This window comes from Apus apus, chromosome Z, assembly GCF_020740795.1.
Source record: "Apus apus isolate bApuApu2 chromosome Z, bApuApu2.pri.cur, whole genome shotgun sequence".
In the NCBI taxonomy this organism is placed as follows: domain Eukaryota; kingdom Metazoa; phylum Chordata; class Aves; order Apodiformes; family Apodidae; genus Apus; species Apus apus.
In genome coordinates, this window is record NC_067312.1 from 31,279,298 (window position 1) to 31,301,459 (window position 22,162).

General features: G+C 37.0%; 1 protein-coding gene across 33 annotated transcripts in view; it reads right to left on the reverse strand.

Moving 5' to 3' along the window:
* PTPRD (protein tyrosine phosphatase receptor type D) overlaps positions 1-22,162 on the reverse strand; it is a 397,759-nt gene that overhangs the window by 247,104 nt on the left and 128,493 nt on the right. For all 33 annotated transcript variants that reach the window (XM_051642281.1, XM_051642270.1, XM_051642269.1 and 30 more), the window contains exons 3-4: positions 3,673-3,818; positions 361-502 (exon numbers count right to left, since the gene is read on the reverse strand). In XM_051642281.1, the coding sequence (XP_051498241.1) occupies positions 361-502; positions 3,673-3,818 (288 nt within the window). The remainder of the gene's footprint in view (positions 1-360; positions 503-3,672; positions 3,819-22,162) is intronic.

Consider the following 22,162-nt stretch of genomic DNA (forward strand, 5'->3'; position numbering starts at 1 on the left):
AAAGTTAAGCTACCCAGGACAGCACTGAAACATAAATCGAATGCATACATAAAACAGTGGTTTTTATCAATAATTGCTACAATAACCTGTTGTGTATGGCACTCCTGTTTAACTTATTCCTTACTTCTTTTCTTCTCTCTAATCTGTCATACTCTGCATACTCACATTACCATTTTTGGTGAAAAATTAGAAACACGATGTTCAAGTATTATGCAATAAGGTTTGTATTTAACAGCATCAGGACTGTAATAACACGATTTTAAAAGAAATATACTTAACTTTCTGGGAGATAAAACTCTCTTTTACGTCCACACAGCATTTTCAGCTCTATGTAGTGAATTATATATAGAAAGAACTTACCACGTAAAACAGTGAGTCTCGTGGATACACTTATTTCACCAACACTGTTGGAAGCCACACATTCATAGATAGCTTCATCTCGTGGCGTGCGCAGTGGTTGTATTCTGAGAACTGATCCAGATCCATCATCAAACTCTATTACCTATAGGAGGAAACAAAAGTTGTCACAGATGTTGTTACAAATGCCTGTCCCTCAGCTAACCTGCTAATATTTATATCTTCAAAGACAGGTTTGTTTTTCAAATATACATGCCAGCATAAATTCCACGCAGATGGCAAAATTTTAAAGTGGTAATGCCCTGTAACACACATTGCTGTTCAGTGAGTATTTGATGGCTGCTCTAACAGAGTTCCAAGAAAAGACAGGATGAAAAATCAGCAACAAAAAAGACCCTCGCTAGCAAGAACTGCTAAAACGGAATCTGCAACTTGATGCTTTTATCCTGAATATAATAACCAATCTCTGTCCATTCTCTTAGCTTAAGTACAATGCCTTCAAATACCAGTTATATTTGTTTTAATTACTATAGGCTATATTCCCACTCTATTCACAGAATGAAGTTTTCTCACTCATTTAGCTCCAAATTGAAAAAGGGTCAGCAATTTCTGAAGAAGACAGGACTACTCAGGTTAACTATGCATATAACCCACAGAATGTATTTCTCCAAAAATGTATTAGAAAATGTGACCAGTTAAGAGACAAAATAATAAGGCTAAATTTAAAGGTTTAGTTATTTAATTGCAATATTTACACAAGAAATATTAATTTTCATATTAAAAAAACCTATTTGAATGGCTCTTATTTCCTTTTTCTTCTACAGTCAGAATCATATCAGATTTCAATGAGTACTGGAGCCCTCCAGGCATTGGTAAACTGCTAAATAATTAAGTAATAACATTAATCTATTTAATAGTGGGGTTTTTTTTGTTGCTTTTTTTTTTTTTCCCCCAAAAGCACTAACATACGTTAGTTACTATCAGGTAAATGGCACTTATCGAAAAAGGACGGTCACAATTAATTTATTTTTTTTTAAATAATTAATACTTGGTCATAATCATTGGTTCATTCATAGTATATAATTGCAATATAAATAAAAGATGAAAGATTAATAGTGAAGTCTCACAAGCTTTTATTGTAGCCTTTAATTTCAGAAACAATGTATAGCTCTTACCACTATCCTCATTCAGTTTTGAGAATTAGCCTGTGAGCAAGTTCAACAATAATAAACTTCAAATATATAAACAGGCCACATTCAACAGAAGAGGGAATAAACTACTCATTCTCCTGTTGTTAGGTAGGACAATTGCTATGTACATGAAGATCCAGTAAAAAAATTCAGGTTCCACATGAGAAAAAAAACAATCAAAACATGGCAAGGTTTATGAAACACTGTAAGAGGCTGTTGAAGTTTATTGGAGGGAATAAAAAAAGTAACCCCCAGCATCGCCATGAAAGAATATGGATTAGGTGGCCCACTGAAATCTTTTCCAGCTGTATTTTCTATGCTTCAATGAAGACAGGAGGCCAGATAAAACATTTTAATGTCATACATTACTAAGGAGTTAAACTTAAAAAAAAAAAAACAACAACAAAATATTAATGTGAAAGAAGAGGAAAATAATCCCAACTACTTATTCCCTTATTGGTAGAGCTGACTATTTCAAATGTTTCTTGTCTTACAAATGTTCCCTGTGTCTTTTCTGAATCTTGTTTATACTGTTGCTTTACTCTTATTTAGAGATTCTACAGCATAAATTAATGGTCTTATTTTGGACAGGACGGAAAGGTGCTTAAACCATTTATGTGCTCTGCACACTTGAAAACTATAAAAAATACTAGGTAAGAGTTTTCTATATCTTTCAATTAAATTCTATCTTACTTGGCTATACAGCTTATTCAACAGTCCACTAAAGGCATTCTTTTTTGTAGGTCAATTCAAGTAATATATAAAACTTTTTTTTTTGCCTATTTTACTTAAAAAAGGCACATAGGTATGCAGAAAACAATATATAAAGCAAATAAACCATGACATATTGCAAAATAAAAGTAAATCAACACAGGAAACATGTATATGCCCCCATTTTTCACTGTTTCAAACTCAGTTCAAGTGAAAAATTTGTGACCAGAAGGGGACAGATTGTGTACAGTTTATGATAAAATTTCTATGTTAATCCCCCTAGCCATTTACAGGTTTGCATATGCTCTAAAAAATATAAACAGTTCTTGGCACTAGGAGGTGACATAGAAATTCTTGCTTTTATCCTCACGTTGTAGTATTCAGTCAAGCAGAGGATTATATTGGTTAATGAAAAAAACCCAATGCCTTTAAATATCTATTGAATAAAAAAGAATTATAAAAACAAATTATACAAGAAAGGCAATTATTTTCTGCAGATGTAAATCTAACATGAAAGCCAGTGCAAGCAATCTTCCCAAATACTACTAAAAATTAACACAGAAGACTTCAATATTCAGTGAACTTTCAATAGATCATTTGCTCATAAACTGTATGTCACAACTTTTTAAATACTAATTAGTCACTTTCCAAACAGTTGAATGCAGAAGTCTCTTATTTACCATTTACAAGAGACACAGTGAAAATTCTACACTCTTAATGCCAGTTTCGGAATTCTTTTTACAAGCCTTCTCCCATTTTCTGATTTTTCTCTTCATGTTAAAGGTCAATCCATATTTGATATTAATTGTTCCTGCCACTAAAAGAAGGAATGATATTTGTTGTCTTATTTATTCCAAATAACCACTATGTTTTGAACAGATAATCTTCACTGTTTCCTGTGACTGAAGGTTGTGGAGAGAGAGGAAACTAAAGCATTTTCCTAGGTTATTGTTAAGAAAAAAATCAAAAGCAAATAAGTTTTACATTTCCTCTTCAGCAGCAGGAGCTACAATGTCCCTTTAATCCCTCTCTGCAACAAAAGCAGCAGCAGGCTAGGTCTGCTCAATGCACGCTGTCACAAATGGAGGTTGCTCACGCTCTGGAGACAGCAATCACTGCTTAAACAATTTTCCCCCATCTACTTCATGGAATAGATAGCAGGCTGAACAAAAGCACACCAAGGCTCCCCAGTTATATCATGATATTTTAGAAAAAAGCAGTAGCATTTTTCTCTTTAACAGTGCTATGCATAACCAGTTAACAAAATAAAAGCCTCACAAGACGGCTCCCATTAAATTGTCCCTGTTAGTCATAGTTATTTTACTTAATCACTGATAATAAAGCATACATATTTGGATTAGAAGCAAGACTGGAATTAATGTTTTTCAGAGGAACAGAACAATGGACCTAATACCTCAAATCTCTGATTGCTGACTTTCTTTCCCTTTTTGTTCCAGACAATTTTAGGTCTTGGATCTCCTGTGGCTTGACAGATGAATGAGGCAACTCCTCCAGAAACCCCTGTCTGGTCAACAGGAGTTCTTGTAAACTTTGGTGGTGCTGAAACAAACAAACAAAACCAAAAAAAATTAATTTAAGAAGCAAACATAAAAAAATAATCTGTTTCAAAATTTCAAAATAAAAAAAATAAGGAAATACTTTGCTTCTGTGATGATCATACTCAACTGCAAGAGAATGCATTAAAAAAACCCCTAAAAAGTCAGGAAAGTACTTACAGATCTTACTAGTTAAATTTCTATTAAAACAGAAATCTTATAGCATCAGAATAGCAAGATCACACATTGCATTTTATCACCACTATATATAAAAATCCAGTTTTTCTTTTGTTGCAAAATGAGCTCATCGATCAGCTGGAATACAATCATGATTCATGACTTCATGTTATGATTAAAGGATGTAATGAAAACAGGATTCCCACCTTTGAACCATTTAAATTAGTGACATTTAGGAGAAAGCATTTGTAAGTTTGCAGTGATGGAGGTAAATGACTATGTATTAAGAATCCACACGGAAAGGACTAGAATAGAAGAGGGATTCACGCTTGGGCGCAGATTCACATATAGCTCTTGTTCACTCCCAAATTACCTACTCTGTCAGAAAGAAGAGAACAAAAATCCAACTACTGCAACAACAAGAGAGGAGAGAGAAATGAAGAAAGCATTTTAGAAGTTGGAAAAGGCATTTTAATTAATTATTTCTGTTGCAACAAAAGTAAAATTATCAGCCTTACAGTGAAATAAAAATTTAAGACTTACACCAACGCATGACTTCTAAAGATCTACTATAAAAATCTATGAGATTATATTTAACTACAGCACAGAAATGTCGAAGAGTTCCTGCAAATGTTGACATCATTCACTTTCTTAGCTGAGAATTTTTTAGAGAGCAAATACACTTCAATACTCTGATCTGAATGACATTAATAGGTGGGGCCAATCAATGAAAAAAAATACAGGTCTTTGCTGTTCAGCTTTTCTCAGGTTGAAGTTGTTATAGGTAATTCCTCTGTAGCAGCTATTGCAATTCATTTTTGTTCTCATCTTCAACGTTCAGCACTCAGCTCCTTTCTCTTGTCAACCTCTTCACTCATCTTCACTTTCCTCTCATATTCTGACAGTTATGTATCTGCACTGTACTAGTTTTCACTTCTAAGTTGCTGCTCGTCACTTCTGATGTCTAACACCTAATTCTGCTGAACTGGTCTTTCCACAGGCAATACTCTTGTCAGCATGTTTATTTAAATGTTAGAAACTCAACAGACTAAAAATATACATGTATTCAAAACTGGAAGAAATCCTGAAAAAAATTAAAATGCCATGAAAATACTATATGATCATTATGATAAAACTAACTCAACCTGTTGCCATTATGTTGCTACATTAAATATGAAAGCATGCACATTATCCTGAGTTCATGAAATGAAATCTTTTTCACCCTACACCAAAACACACTCAGATGGTTCTGAGCATGATGCTTCTGTGCAAAAACACACTCAGAGAAAATAAACTAAAAATTGTTTTCCAAGTCACAGCCTCAGACCTCAGAAAAAAACAGAAATGTATTCTGATGAAAAGCATCTGGCCTTCACCAAAACTGTAGCTTTGAATACTCTACATGTGTATTAGTTCAGCACTCTGATATGTAAAAAGACATGACTGAATCTGATATGCTCATTTTCTGTGGCACAAGTTAGGATCGTCTGCCATCAAGTGAAAAATGATATGTTGCCTTTCTCTTTTTATTCTTTTTGACATTTTCTGAATTCAGTGTTGAACCTCAAACCAGTGAAAGAAAAACACTGCATGGGCAAGTCCATTAGCACAGAGTAACAATGTATAGCAGCTCTTAGACAGATTTACATTCTAAATGTATGCCTTGCTCATACATTCAATGACTGCCCAATTGGTAATTTCAGCATCAGTAACGGATTTCCTTAGAGACTAGGTCTCTTTTGGAAAATGAGTCAATTTTGCCATGCATTACAAGGATCAAGGAAGGAAATAAAATCAAGAGCCACACTGTGCATTTATTCCTGCAATACTTCCTATAACTATTTTGGGACCAAGAGAACTGCAGATTTTTAAACAAACAAGACAAAAGCAACTAAAACTTGTAAGTAAAGACTGTTCTGAATTATGTTAAACTAGCTCTGTAAAAAAACCCTAACAACTAACCAACCAACAAAAATAACCCACCATATTCTGTTTTATGTCGCTGCCACTCGCTTTGATATTTATGGTTGGCATACTTTTATTATTATGCAATATATAGAATTAATTATAACAACAATAATATTTTTTATTTCTTAATATAAATTAAGAGGAATCCCCTCCCTCCTTACCAAATTCAGAGACAAGTTCTCCATTAGTGCAGTTCAGGTAAGCACAAGGGAGCTCGCACTAATTTTACACCATATGACAATTTACCTTTCCTATTGTTGCTGAAGACAAAAAAAACCAAACCAAACCAAACCAAACAAAAAACAAACAAACAAACAAAAAAAACCAAACATCCAACACTCTGCAAAGCTGTTCATCAAACACTGCACACAGCAATATATATGCAACTAAACATTTTGCCAAACCTAACCGCTGTTAGAGGTAAAACCATTTTTCTGACAATTTCTTCATCTAGGACTGGGACAAACCCAGCAAAGGACTGTATTGCCTTCTGAAAATTGCTTACTAGCTTCTGTCAAGCTGTGCCTATATTGTGGAGCTGCAGAACAGGGCTAAGCACCTAACAGGTCCTTGGTAGCTAGCTGAAGAACAGTATTTTTCCAGTCCTGTGTGAATTTTTGCCGGACTACTAGTAAATCTATTGTTTGTTGACTAACAACACTTGCTATGAAGCATTAGAGGCAAAGACAAGCACAGTTGTTACATAATTATGTAGCTCCCTATTTGTAGACATTTTTCAAGAAAAACAAGGTTTTAAGGTTGCATGTGAAGATCATATTATTGTGTGTAAAGACTGATATTATATACATCAATCAAAAAGCTTCACATTCCAGTATAGAAAGAAACAGTTAAAATGTTTGTCTTTCAATTAGACCATAATCTAGCTGAAAAAAATAAGGTATGTGGATGGCCAAAGTAGTTCCTGTAACAAACCATTGCCACAGCTCTTCTCCAGTGCCTAATCTTGAAAGCAGGATAGTTATCTTTGAGGTGTCATTTGATATCAGAGAAGGTAAATTATTATTAGAACATGGGTAATTTTCCCTGAAACAGGAAACTTAAAATTATCGTGTACACTTTAGATATTGTAATGCACACAACAGCCATTTTTCAGCACTTCATCTTAAACTAAAAAACTTAAATTTAATTTGACATACCAGTTAAATTCTCTGCTTCAGTCTCAGCAGCTGTACCAGAAGGATAATAATATCTGAATGTTTAATAGGTGTTGTAAGGATAAACCCATTTATGGTTAAGAGAAGCTCACATTATGATGACAGTAGCCAGCCTGCCACACAGAAAGATAGGTATGCAATCCATTTTTCCCACCATTTAATCAGTATGCTCATCTCGTTACATATAAAGTGACCATCATCAGAATAAGGGTATGTGAAATGATAACCGAAACAGAACCAAAAAGGAAAAGTTGTATTTATTTCCATTATCATTATAAAGGCTGTTAATTAAGGTTTGACATAAATTATCTCCACAATTAATGTTGTCAGTTTCTTGACATTGATTATGACCTAAGCTGCTAGGCACTCTGATAGCAAACACAATTACAGTGTGCTCACAGTTGTTCTTATTAACACAAGGGCAATTTTGATTGAGAACTGACAACTATTTTCAATATCCCTTCACAACAGCAGTGCAGAGTCCAACAAACACTCTCTGCAGGACACTTCATGAAGCACAGCAATAATGTATATAGGAACCTTCTGGAGGATTAAATCTGCCAAGAAACCCCAGATGTAATAGTATATCAACTATGATATCACAGCCTTAAGCACTTTTGGTACTGGACTTGGTGGCATTTCAATAAAGCTGCAATTAGAATAACAGAAGTGTAACTAAAATGACAAAGTAAAATTCTGTTAATATCAGCACCTCATATTTCTGACTTGAATTCTCTTGTAGGCATAACAAAAATTGCATCAATATTGGCTATTAAATGAAAACAACACAAGTTTTGTTTGTTTCAGCTTATCTACAAGTGTCTATTGAGATATTTGTGCTGATACTAAATGTTGATACCTTGTCAAGGAAAAAAAAAATACAGCAGATTTCCATAACTTGCACTTACAGAAAGCATGACAGTTATTTTTCACTCGAGGTCTGAAGGCTCCCATCCTTTTGCTCTGTGTTACCCCCTTCTTGCTGGGATTCCAAAGAAGTGACAACTACTGAACTACTGCAAATTACACTCTAATATATGAAGGAAAATGAAATTAATTGCTAGCTCACCTTTAACATAATGAGGTTAAATTTACTTTATTTAAGGAGTTTACAGATATAGACTTTAGGCTGCTGCTTCAACAAGTGGTCCAGTTGTTCCCCCAAGAGGGCACAGAAACTTACGAAACAGACATAGCTTACCACTATCCAGAAAAAAGCTGACCTTATTTGGATATGGAGGCTTGTGACTGGCCACCAGCTGGATTTGACTCTACTGACCACCACTCTTTGGGCCCGACTGTCCAGCCAGTGCTTGATCCAACAGATCATGTGCTCATCCAGGCCGTGAGCATCCATTTTTTTCATGAGACTTCTATGGGGAACTGTGTCAAATGCTTTTTGGAGGTCCAGGCAGACAATATCTACAGTCTTTCCCTCATCCAACAGTGGGGTCATCAGGTCATAGAAGGAGATCAGGTTTGTCAGGCAAGACCTGCCCTTCATGAACTCATGCTGACTCAGCCTGATCCCCTGGTTATCCTCTATATGTCTTCTAAAAACACTCAAGATGATCTGCTCCTTGACCTTCCCTGGTACCAAGGTCAGACTGACAGGTCTGTAGTTTCCCAGTTCCTCCTTTCTGCCTTTCTTATAGATGGATATTACATTTGCTACCCTCCAGTCCATTGGGACCTCTCCAGTTGACCAGGACTTCAGGTAAATAACTTGACTTCCTCTTTGTTGGGCTGTATCGATGGTTCCTGAGCTTGGAGGAGGTGACCTTTGAATGTTAACATGCTTTCTTGTGTGTCTCTTCCCCTTAAGGGTTTATCCCATGGTACCCTACAAAACAGATCCCTGAAAAGGCCAAGATCTGCTCTCCTGAAATCCAGGGTATCAAGCTTGTTGTGTGCCCTCCCTGCTGCCCTAAGAATAATGAACTCTACCGTTTCATAGTTTCCACAGCCAAGGCTGCTCTTGAGCTTCACGTTGTCCACAAACCCTTCCCTGTTGGTGAGAAGGGGGACCAGCATAGCTCCTCTCCTCATTGGCTCCTCTATCATTTGGAGAAGGAGGTTACCAGGAACACCTTCAGGAATGCCCTGGATTGCTTATGCCCTGTTGTATTGACCCTCCAGCAGATATTGGGGTGGTCGAAGTCCCCCATAACGACCAGGGCTTGTGAACATGAAGCTAGTCCTGTCTGTCTATAAAGGGCCTCATCTGCTCTGTATTCCTGGTCAGGTGGCCTGTAGCAGACCCCAAATACAATGGCCACTACTTTCCCTTTAACTCAGCCCCATAAGCACTCCCTTAGCTACTCATCTGTCCCTAAAAGGAGCTCCATGCTCTCCAGCTGATTATTGACATAGAGGGTGAAAGTCCTTCCTTGTTGGCCCTTCCTGTCCTTCCTGAAGAATGTGTATCCTTCTGTTCCAATGCTCACAGGAGCCATCCCACCACTCTGTGGTCTCTGCAATGCCAGTAAGATCATAGACCTGCAAGCACACACACACATCTCTAATGCCTCTCATTTATTCCCCTTGATGTGTGTGTTTGCATTCGGTCTCTAATGAAGATGGCTTACTGGCTGCAGTGGCTGGAATTCCTTTGAAGTACTTCTCCAGTAACTCTCTGTTGGCTCCTGTTAGTCCAGGAGCCCCTTGCACACCTCTGTAAGACTTCTAAGTGTGCTGCAAATGCATCCAGCAAATCTTTGAGCAACAGGCTCAAGGGGCCTTGCAAGCACCCCATGAGTTACTATGCTTTTCACAATTCCTCTAGGAGTTAATTATATGCACATAATATTTAATACAAAAAGCTTCTAGTGCTAATTCATTTAATAAAAAAGTATTTTCAAGGCACACTCATTTGTAGTATTCACTACTAATTACTCATTAAACATAATCTGTGACATCAGTTGGATCGATCATTGTTATGAGCAATGTGCACTTATACCAGACCTGCAAATAGGCTATGTAAGAAAGTTAATTAGTTTTATTTCTATAAGGATAAGTTACATTTTTTTATTCATGAAATCTGCATACAGAAATCCCAAATTTACCATCAAGCATGTTCTTACATGCTTTTGTTTGTCAGTCACAAGCTGGTAAAATTTTCCTGTTTCCCACCATAAAACCTTGAAACTGCATAATCCTTATATCTTTTAGAAAGAATAGCAACAGTGCAGTCTTCAGATGCTGTCATACTCTGAGCAGCTGAATACTTTTATTATCCTGTGAATGTAATTTACCAGGTTTTCTTTTTTTAACTGCTAAATGCAATTCATGTATGCCAACTAATTTCAAGTGAAGACCTTTATCCATTTGGTTCACAAAAAATTATTTAGAGGTACAAAGAGCTTCCAAAAATTCTGGGTGAAAGAAACCAAGCTATTTCACTTTACATGTCATAACATCCTCTTAAAAAAACAGGCCCAGTAACAATGCTCATAAAATCTTTATAATAAAAACATGTATCTCCTCGCCTTCTTTCTGCTACTTGTATCCTAAAAACAAAAGCACCCAGAAAAAACAATTATGTCAAAACATGTCTGGTTTGGCGGCAAATGGGGGTTTTTGGGTATTTTTTCCAATTTACCAGTCATCTTCCATTTTTCAGCATTCAATCAGCCAGAGCATACCCACACTACAAATTTAGCAAGAGGCTTAAAAAAAGATTATAGTTTCCTGATCTCTCAAAGAAAATAATAAAAGTCAAGCCTACCTTATGTTTTCACATTTTCTGCAAGGTAAAGTGTCAGTTTTCTAAGCTGACTCTGGAGTTTATTCTTCCATGAAATATGAAATCAAATTATGTACTTACAAGTATGGCCTCACAGGTAGAATAGGTAGTTTACATTTTCCAAAAGGCCTAATGTTAAAACAGCACATTCCTATTTTTTACCTTTAGACTATGTAGACCTTGGTACCAGTTCATTTCATTGTGGATTATGTATGCTTTTTTAGAGACAGATATTATCTGAGCCCTAGGGCCATGGCAGGAATACAAACCAACAGAGACAGCAGCAGACATTTATTTGCCAGTTAACATCACCCCTCCACACATATTCCCATAGTCATTAACAGTTTATAGTAAGGGGAGGGAAGAAAAAGGCTTTCACAAATATAAAGAGCCTATGTGAAAAAACTGTATTTTTTTTTTTTTTTTTTAATACTATGTACCAATTCATTCATCTTGTAAGTAGCATGAAGCTGAAGAATTTACTGCTATGCTTTTCCTACTAAAAGTGTTGTAGGTAACCTGGTAACAATTTAAGTTGAATTTGTGACAAATTATTAGGAACCTTACTGTAAAACCGAGACCAGCCATTACCTACTGCCTTGGCATACTGTATTGGGCTATGCCTAACTGGAAGTCAGGGCTGATGGGCCATCAGAGTTGGCCTCCTTGATCATCATAGCAAAAAAGGCTCCTGAAGCCAGATCTACTCCCACCTTCATCTCCCTTTGCCTTCAGCCTGCAAGTTGCATACACAGCTTTACCTGCCAGTCCTACACACCAATTAACACAAGGTAATTATTTCAAATAGTTGAAAATTTATTTAATTATAACTATAATTTAATTATTAATAATATTATGTATTATTATTTAATTATAAATAATAATTTAAGTATTTAAATTATTGAAGCTAATTTTAAGTGTCAGTACAGAAAATGAAAGTTTTGCATATTTTTTTCTAAATGTCCCAATATTTACCCCAGTGTCTCTTCATTTGCTTCTACACTAGAATTCAGGTTTATCCTAATTCAAGAAAAGATAATCAGGATGCTTGGGTCTAGCACTTGATTAACCTGGGCACTGAAGTATGTAGGCTTAGCATTAAGTACCCCTATGCAGTAAAGACACAGGTGGGCAAGAATGTTTTTTTTCTCTTTTCCATGCCTATAGAAATTTTAATGATGTATATTCAACAAAATTGCACAAGTGCCCTTACGTCATACACCAGCACATGTTCAAATACACAATACAAAACAAAATAGGTATAAACTCATGTGTATACATAACATTTATCACATAGAGCATATGTAAAATCTGGGTGGGGCTTAATCTACCTGAGTTAGATAGAGGAACTTTTTAGTTAATCCAGTACTAAGCCTTCTTCCAGCAGCAAATGAAAAGCACAAAGCCTCTTGAATCTAAAAGGTTATTGACGTGCACCAGTTCATCCCCTAGGAACATTACATAACCTTGTCATATTCCCTAATTTAGTGAAAGGAAATTCCGCTTCAAAGCCCTCTACTGCTTCTTTTTCAAAGTTTAATGTTTGCAGACTGCATATGAATTATTTGGTAACTGAGAGCTGACACTCCTTTTCAATGTGCAAAGTAGCTGCAGTGGATCTTAAAATACCAGGCAAGCTGATCACTTTCCACAGCAGTTACGCTCTAAGAGAAAAGATGGAATAACGAGATCCTATAGCTAACAATTTTAATTAGTGACTGAGAGTATCTGGGTTAATACTAAAGAGATGAACTTTACTAGTGTTTCAGTCTCACTAAAATACTCAAAATGCAGGAAACAAAACTAGGAAGATAAAACTGGGTCACTATAACAACAGAGTGAAACTTCATTTTTTATTTATCTAAGCACATCATAATGCAGAGTTTTGCTGACTGATGACTATTGGAAGCAAAATCATCCATCTAATGATAAGAAACCATCAAACTCTATACACTAAACATGGCTCAGCATTAATGCTTGACAAGGCACCCATATAAGCAAATCCTCATAACTTCTTTCAAGCAAAAGAGACATAAAATTCTGTCTGAGAACAGATCACATGACTTATTTTAATCTAAGTATAGTATTTATTTTCCAGCATTAGAGGCAAACTGCATTGTTACCAATATCCCAACTGCCCAGCACATCAAAGGGGAAAAGTATTCTGTTATAATCTCTTACCATGGTCCGGGAAAGAGACCTAAGATCCTAGTCTTTTGCACAAAATGCCAATGTGTGAAATGCATTAATTTTACCCAATTCCTATAAAAAGACCAAGCCAGCTGAAGGTAAAAGCAAGAAAAACTCAACATACATATGTTATCACAGTTTATAAGGACATTTGAAGTAATTCAATCTTTCTATTGGAGTTACCAAAACCAAAAGACCTTTCTCCACTTCTACTTCAGTTGGAAGCTTAAACTGAAGTTTAAGGACCAAGCCCTTGGTCAGATACTAGTCCTGGCCAAACATTAGTCCCCAGGGTTTCATTCCCAGCAGATGAGGAGTGTAACCAATCTGGTCTTTGGGTGTATGAGGGTGATCTTTAGATTCATTAAACCTGTTTCAAACATCATAACTGACCTTCAACTTAGTGACATGGTGGTTCATATATTCTCTTTTGAAGTATTCTGGACACAATTATGTCCTGTCTTGGTGGTAAATATACAGTTTCATACCTCTTTCTTTGCTGGGTTCAACTATTAAATTGCTGAGGAGCAGACTCTTGATACTTGGGAAAAATGTGCGCATTTGTCTCATCAAATCTTACAGTCCATATGAGCATGGAAAGTTTGGGGCACTAAGGAGTTTAAGATTACTTTCTACTTGCAAACCAGCATGGTATGACTTGACAGAAGCTTAATTTATTTAGTTAAACTGGTTAATAGATAGATCCTATCATTAAGCTTGCCATGAAATAAAAAATAAATCCTAGTTAGTAGAGACTCATAAATCTTTCTTTCCTTTTTACTAGGTTAGAACTCCTTCATCCCAGAAAGTAAACACCTCTCTTAGTTGTAAAACATTTACCATTTGCCTTCAACAGTCAATTATATAAAACCTAAATTAGATGCCCTGCCAAGTACAGAGAATGTATGTTCCTCTTACCAGCACTGCTGTGAGAGTTATGCAATGCAGCCCAGCTTCAGCTATACTAAAAGGCAGGTTAGTGTGGCCTGTAAAATGATAGATTACCGATGCATAAGCTAAGTCAGAAAACTGTTTACAGTATTAAAAAAGATTCAGTGACTAAATGCTTCAGTGGATCATCCCAGTTACATGCCTACAAGTCATTTAGGCTACATCAGCATGGTTAACACAGCACAAGAAGCCTGCTCTGGCATATGGTTATGCAGATACAAAAGCACTGATTGGCATGCATTTATGCCAGCAGTATTTTTGATACCACATGTTTTCAGTTCTACACAAGTGTCCTACTGTGTAAAGCTCCTGCTGTGAATACAAGCTCCTACACGTCACATTCTGTTGTCAGTAAGGACAATGCACTGCCAATATGCAAAAAATACTACTCCTGAAGTGCAGTTTTGTAGTTAAAACTCCATCTGCCCTACAAACTTATTTTACTGGAGATACATTGCTCTAACTCCTCTCTAATAAAGTTATGCCTGTGGAATACTGAAATAAATTCTATAGAACATATTCAGGAATTTAAGAACTAAAACCTCATATAAAGGCATAAACAAATAACTCAATAATTCAATTAACAGAAATATAACCAAAAGAAACATACCGCTACATAATGGTAAACCTCTTACTACTACAAGTCTATTTTTGTTTTAATTCTGATACGTGACAGCACTTCATACAATGTTGTTCTGCAATCTATTACCTACAATCACAGACAAGTACTATTATTTGGTACCTTGTATGTCACTGTAGCGTTATACTTGCTTTACAAGAATCTTGCATCATTATTCATTTTACTTAAGTGATTTTAATATAATTTTCAGTGATCAAAAATACACCTAAATACATAATCCTCGTCTGTAGTGCTCTGTTTAACTTACACCTATCTCATCTATATCTTACCAATATGTTTTCCATTATTCCCTCTTTACCATAAAGTTATTCATCTTTATAAATAGACATACCAAAATCATAACACTACATGAAACTGGCATTTAGTTAAGGGTATGCTATTTAAAGAAGGACATCATGACCAATTCAGGATGAGTAAGAGTCTTACATGCGGCCAGATACCCTGCTGTAAGAGGAAATCTTACTCTAGTATTTTGCAGCTCCTTTTATTATTGAATACAAAGCTTTTTTGTTACTCAGTTAAGATGCCAACAATTATTTTGTTTAATTCATTATAAGTTATTTACAGTGTCAAAATGAAAAGGACTGCCAAACACATTTATTTATGTGGTGTAGATCAGTAGATTGTGAAAAGCCTCACTTCTCTTTGGGCATCTCTCTTGGAGAGGATTCCCATGAAATATCATAATTCTGCTTTATTGTCATTTGAGAAAATCAACAGTGGCCCAGACACAGGGACTGTCATTCTATTCTTATTCTCCTCTCAAGCATTGTACTTTTTTATGCTCTTTTTCCTCTATCCACAGTTGTTCTGACGCCAAGCTAAACAGACTAAATTGAAACTGCCTTGAACAATTCAGGTGTGTGGTTCCAAGATGGTCAATAAAGGCAATATGGAATCCAGAAAGTTAATTCACCTGGGCTTTTTGTTATGTCTTTTCTGCGAAGTGACTGTATTTTTACAGTAAAGGATCCTCCATAAGTTGGGAACATGACTGCACCACTGAAATATCAATGTGCAGAGATGATGTTAGAAGGGTCTGAAATACACTTTCAAATTAGTGATTTGCCATTAACTACTTGCAATACATTATGCAATTTTATTCAAGCTACTGTGTTTATGGCATACTTGCTGTTTTAGATTACAAACTAGAAGCTTGCAAGAATTTTGTAGGACACAATGAAGCTTTCTTTCTCAAAAAAGCTAATTTACATTTGCCCTGTCATAGGGTGTTTCACTCTGAAACCTCCATCATATTTGGAAAGCACAGTACATGGTCATATTTTAAAATAAAAGTAAAAATTACTGAAACATTACTACCACTAAGGATTGAACTCTCCATTTTTCTTTCACAGGCAAATCCTTTCTTTCCAATTACTATAGAAACAAAAAGTAGTCTCAGTTCTAGTCATGGTCATCTTCTCAGTTCATACCTAGGTAGTAAGAAGATTCAGAAAACAAATCCACTGAAGTATGGTCTCAAGACATAAAACTGGAAGCCAAAAGCAGTGAAAGTGACAGGTAGCTACTGGACAGAAGAAAGGACTGAGAGCCAAAGCTTTAATTGTAATCCCAACTCAGCTAACTGCTTATTGTTTTAGCTTCAGGCAAATTACTTAACTTCCGTATCTCAGTTTCCTTCTTTCCAGGATCATGCTACTTACATGTGTTGCAAAACATAGGGAAGAGTATTATAGTGGTTACTGTCATTATATTTACAAAATTTATGTAGAGATTTGTGCTCATGCATCAAATGAGAGGGCTGAAAAATATCACAGTTAGAGCCCTATCTACTTATAACAAGGATGAGACTTCTATTAGGTCAAGGGAAAGAAAAGTAAACAAAACACACTCAAATCATTAGTCTCAGTGAAAACTGGTAGCTATTTTGCAGTCTTTATTTATGAGTCTTTGAAAATAGCAGTCCTCTGTGTACCGGTAATGCAAAATGTTGGTTTAATTAACACACTTTTCTATAAGGAAATCAGCTTACATTGCACAAGAGTACTGAAGAAGAATTGTTCGTTTTGACACTGAGAGGTACGTACTGAAGATGGCTATCTTCTGTGAAATTATAATGAATTATTTCTGCAAAATATGTTGCCCTGCATCGTAATTCAAATTCAAAGGTGTATAATTAATATTTTTGGGAAAACTGTATTTTACACATCTGGCTTGAGCAAACTCTTGAAAGTATATTTTTAAATGTCAGAATCGTTCCTGAAAAGTACTGAAAACCTGGGTTTGCTGTCTATGAACTCAAATTTCTATGTCTGAATATCAAGGGCATATTAAAAATGTAAAAAATACCTAGTGATTGATCATTGTGCTGCATCATCAATCTGCTTATAGCATTCATGCCTCAGAAGTACGGTAAAATCTACATTGTTGCTAAACTTATTGATTTTTCTCTAATTTTTCCTTCTAGATATAAGAAGACAACCAGAAATAAGGTTCTCAGAACAAAACTGAAACTATTGACACAATCTTATGAGGTTAGACTACTGAAGCTTGGGACGCAAATAATATAGCAGGTCACCAAAAAGAACACACAATATCTGGTCTCAAATATCCAAATACGAGAGGAACTAGGCTGTGGAAGGCAAGAAGAGACAAGCTGAAAACATGGTTCATTTCATGAAGAAAATATTGAAGAGCAAAAGAGAAGCAGAAATTGCTGGTCAAACCATGCAGAGGGATAACCCAAACCAAGATTAATTTCAGGTCTATTTAAGAAATAAATGTAAGCAAACCCAAGATCTTCACCTATGAATATACAATCAGTCAGTCATGTAAGTCAATTAAAAATGAAACCTGTTTGAAAGCTTTGCCTTTAGTATGTAAAAAAGTTGCTTGCTCCCATGGGCTGTCTGGAAAGTTGTGTAATTTACTCTTTGTGTTCCTTAACATACAATGCACCATATATAATAACAGTAAAACCCCTTGAATGAACTACTGTATTGTTCATAAATCAGAAGAAACAATTACAATGTGTACTATTCCTTCATTGAATGCCTTTAGAAAAGCAGCTTCTGAACGTTCAATGGTTTTGCATATCACTATGTCAAAAGCTGGCATACACAACTGGAAAAAATTCTGACTAGAGTTAGCAATAAATATTTAGAAGTTATACTTCGATGCTTTCGCTTTTAATACCAAATCTCTTTAGCTACAAAGTACACAGCTTTCACAAACTCCAAAATGAATAAAGTATTTGAAGTTTTTTTGTTCTCATTATTCTGAAGAGAGTTCTTAATTGTAATAGTGCATTATACAGTACCAAAACAAAAGGGAAATGGAGAGAAAGACTCAACATAAAATTATTACTGACAGAAATGGAAGTCAGCAAAGAAAAGCTCATTGGATGATCAGATGGTTTTTTTAAATGCCTTTATATCTTTGACCTCAACACCAGAAATATAATTAATGATAAAGAATATAAGGTTTACCATTTTTGTGTGCTTTCTTCCTCCTCAATAGACCGTCATATGAGATGCTAATATGTACAAGTTGACCTATTGTATCAGAATATAGCATAGCATCAGCAGATATGACAGGTCTTTTGCTGTCCTACACTGGAGTACTGGAATATGCATTTCGGGCAGAATAAAGAGAAAGATAGCTCTCAATTTTGTCAATACAGGAGCCTGCATTTTCTGAGGAACTCCAACCTGTGACAGTCTATTTGATATCAGAAGCTAGAAACATTATTAAGTGTCCTGGTTTGAGCCAGGATGAAGCCAATTTTCCTTTTACTGATTTTTTTTTTTTCCTTCAGCAAGCTTTCTTTTAACTAGCACCATTGTGTTCTAACTAAGGCTGATAAGAGTGGAATGTTTTTCTAACTGCTGGGTCTTCAAGGTCGCATCTTTACTCTGCCAGTTCAGACACTACCAGGAGATCTATGACCCCCCTGTAGGAGGCTGAATTAGACAGACAGCAAAACTGGCCACAGATATTCCATTCATGTATCTACATTAGCTCAGAGGAAGGTCAGAGATCACTGAAGACAACTTCCTTCCTGCTTCTTCTTCACTTCTCTTCCATCCATGGCCAGCACCTGGGGAGGACTCCATCCATCCATCACCATTGACCCCCAGGCTCGAGCTCTCCTGACCCTCATCACTCTGTGCTCTCTCCAGCAGCAGCTCCAGGATTCTTCGGGACTGTTCCAGCTGAGTGGAGTGCTGTGGAGTTGCTGGGGGTGAGGGGAGGCAAGAGGCTTTTGCCCACACCTGAACATATTTGTATGTAATTGTATATATTTTCTTATATCATTAGTGTTTAATTAAAGATGTGTAGTTTAGTTTAGGATCCAGCAAAGTCTCTTTTTTTTTCTCTCTCTGCTTCCCTACCTGGGTGAGAGGGGGAGGGGATCGAGAGCACTGTTGTTGAACCTGAGTCAATCGCTGACATTAAGGAATTCTGTGTTTTCCGTTTATTTTGAAAGTTCTGAAAACTTGGTGTACTGGTTTCTCTGCTGTTGTCCCCTGCTACAATGACACCAGTATTACGATGTTGACAGCTCTCTCTCTTCCTATAGACAAAGAACTATATGTAGGTATATGTAGATTCTAAGAATGAAGAAATTAATAGAGTGTGTGCAGAACCAGTTTGTTCTTAAATTATTTTATGCTATAACTATAAAATAAGACAAAGAAATATAAGGACAACCAAAATCTGAGGTAGTTTAATTTAAAAAACAAACACTCTACTTCGCATAATTAGACACTGCTGCTATTTGAAGGAAATTTTCATTATTTGAGAATAAGGTTACAAATTATCAGTAATCAAAAAAAAAAAACAAAACAAACTTATCTGACTATATAACTTAACAAAGCAAACAAAACGCAACAGAAGATTTTTTGTGCTTCTGAGTGCATAAGGCTAAGAGATGCAGGTGTGTATTTATACCACAGAAGAAAATCCCCACACTTCAAATAGAGTCAAAAGCAACCCTTACCTTTGAGTTTACAAACACTGCAGTCACTTCTGTAATTACAGTGACAGACACATGTTCCAGTCAATTTGAATTTAGGTAAGGCAGCAGAGTGAACTGTTAGCCACAGATCCCTCAAGCAGGTACTAAGTAACTACATGGATGTTGCAGAGGGATTGGGACTCACACAGGAAATCAGGCCATTCTTTCTGCTTAGTGATAAAGGTAGCCAGAGTACATCTGTAGATTTTACAATTAAGAAGAGCAACTTGAGAATTAAGAAAGTATTGACATAACAAACTTTCCACCTTCCTTATAATTTCTCTCAAAAAAACCATATCAATTCAGACTGCATTACAATTAAATCTCTTGATTCTGTAATCCACAACCAAGAGGGTTTTTGCCTTGTCGCTATCAATATGAAATTTTGTATATGCTTGTATATCTTTCCGTATTGGTAAGCTCCAAGTTCAAATTCCCTGTAACACTTCAATGTCAAATTTATTCCATAATCCACCAGAATGTTTTCTCTTTATACTATGTGGAATTGAATGTGGAATAAGAAAAGATTCTTTAGGTATGTTGGGAGGGAAAAGGACAACCAAGGAGAGCGTAGGCCCTCTCCTGAAGGAAACGGCTGAGGTAGCAACACAGGATATTGAAAAGGCTGAGGTCCTCAATGACTTCTTTTCTTCAGTCTTCTCTGGCAAGTGCTCCAGCCTCAACACAAAGGCCACAACAGGTGAAAGCAGGGACTGGGAGAGTGAATTACCCCCCACTGTAGGAGTAGAGCAGGTTAGTGATCATCTAAAGAACCAGAAGCTGCATAAATCTATGGGACCTGATGGGATTCCCCTATGGGTTCTGAGGGAGCTGGTGAATGAAACTGCTCAACCTCTGTCCATCATATTTGAGAGGTCATGGCAGCCTGATGAGGTTCCCGCTGACTGGAAAAAAAGGAACATAGCCCTTATTTTTAAAAAGGGGAAAAAGGAAGACCCAAGGAACTACAGGCTGGTCAGTCTCACCTCTGTGCCTGGCAAGATCATGGAGCAGATCCACCTGGAAAGTCTTCTACGGAACATGGAAAACAAAGAGGTGATTGGTGACAGCCAACATAGCTTCACTAAGGGCAAGTCATGCCTGACCAATCTGGTGGCCTTCTACAGCAAGGCTACAGAGATGGTGGATGGTGGCAGAGAAGCTGATGTCATCTACCTGGATTTGTGCAAGGCATTTGACACTGTCCCACATGACATCCTGGTCTCCAAACTGACAGGGCATGGATTTGACAGATGGACCACTCGGTGGGTAAGAAACTGGTTGGATGGCTGCACCCAGAGAGTTGTGGTCAATGGCTCAATGTCCAAATGGAGGCAGGTGATGAGTGGTGTCCCTCAGGGGTCAGTGTTGGGACCAGTGCTGTTTAACATCTTTGTTGGAGATGTGGACAGTGGGATTGAGTGTATACTCAGCAAGTTTGCTGATGACACCAAGCTGTGTGGTGTGGTTGACACCCTAGAGGGAAAGGATGCCATCCAGAGGGGCCTTGACAGGCTGGAGGGTTGGGCCCATGCCAACCTCATGAAGTTCAACAAGGCCAAGTGCAAGATCCTGCACCTGGGTCGGCACAATCCCAGGCACAAATACAGGCTGGGAGGAGAATGGATTGTGAGCAGTCTTTAGGAGAAGAACTTGAGGGTGGTAATAGATGAGAAGCTTGACATGAGCCGCCAGTGTGCGCTCGCAGCCCAGAGCACCAGACACACCCTGGTCTGCATCAGAAGAAGTGTGGCCAGCAGGGCCAGGGCGGGGATTCTGCCCCTCTACTCTGCTCTGGTGAGGCCACACCTGGAGCACTGTGTATAGTTCTGGTGCCCTCAGCACATGAAAGATACAGACCTGTTGGAGAGGGTCCAGAGAAAGGCCACCAAGATGCCTGGAGCACCTCTGCTATGAAGACAGGCTGAGAGAATTGGGGCTGTTCAGCCTAAGAGAAGAGAAGGCTCCAGGGAGACCTTATAGCGGCCTTCCAGTACTTCAAGGGGGCCCACAGGAAAGCTGGGGAGGGGCTTTTCATCAGAGAAGATAGTGATAGGACAAGGGGTAATGGTTTTAAACTGAGAGAGGGGAGATTTAGGTTAGATATTAGGAAGAAATTATTCACCATAAGGGTGGTGAAGAAATGGGATGGGTTTCCCAGGGAGGTTTTTAAGGCCAGGTTGGACGAGGTTTTGTGCAACCTGGTCTAGTGGTAGGGTTCCCTGATCATGGCAAGTGGGTTGGAACTTGATGATCTTTAAGGTCCCTTCCAGCCTTAATGATTCTATGATTCTATGAATTATTTGCTGATTCCAATCTCTCTCTCCCATATCTGAGAATCTAAGTGCCTTCTGATGGCAGACAGGATTTGTCTCTTTAAGTTTTTCTGATGAAGATCCAGTGGATGTTTCCACCATACCCTTAATTTCTTTCTTATCTTGTTTACAGGTGATTCCTCTGCATCAGAGCAAATTATTACACACTTAAAAGGTAGGATAGTTATGACTAATTAATGTTAATT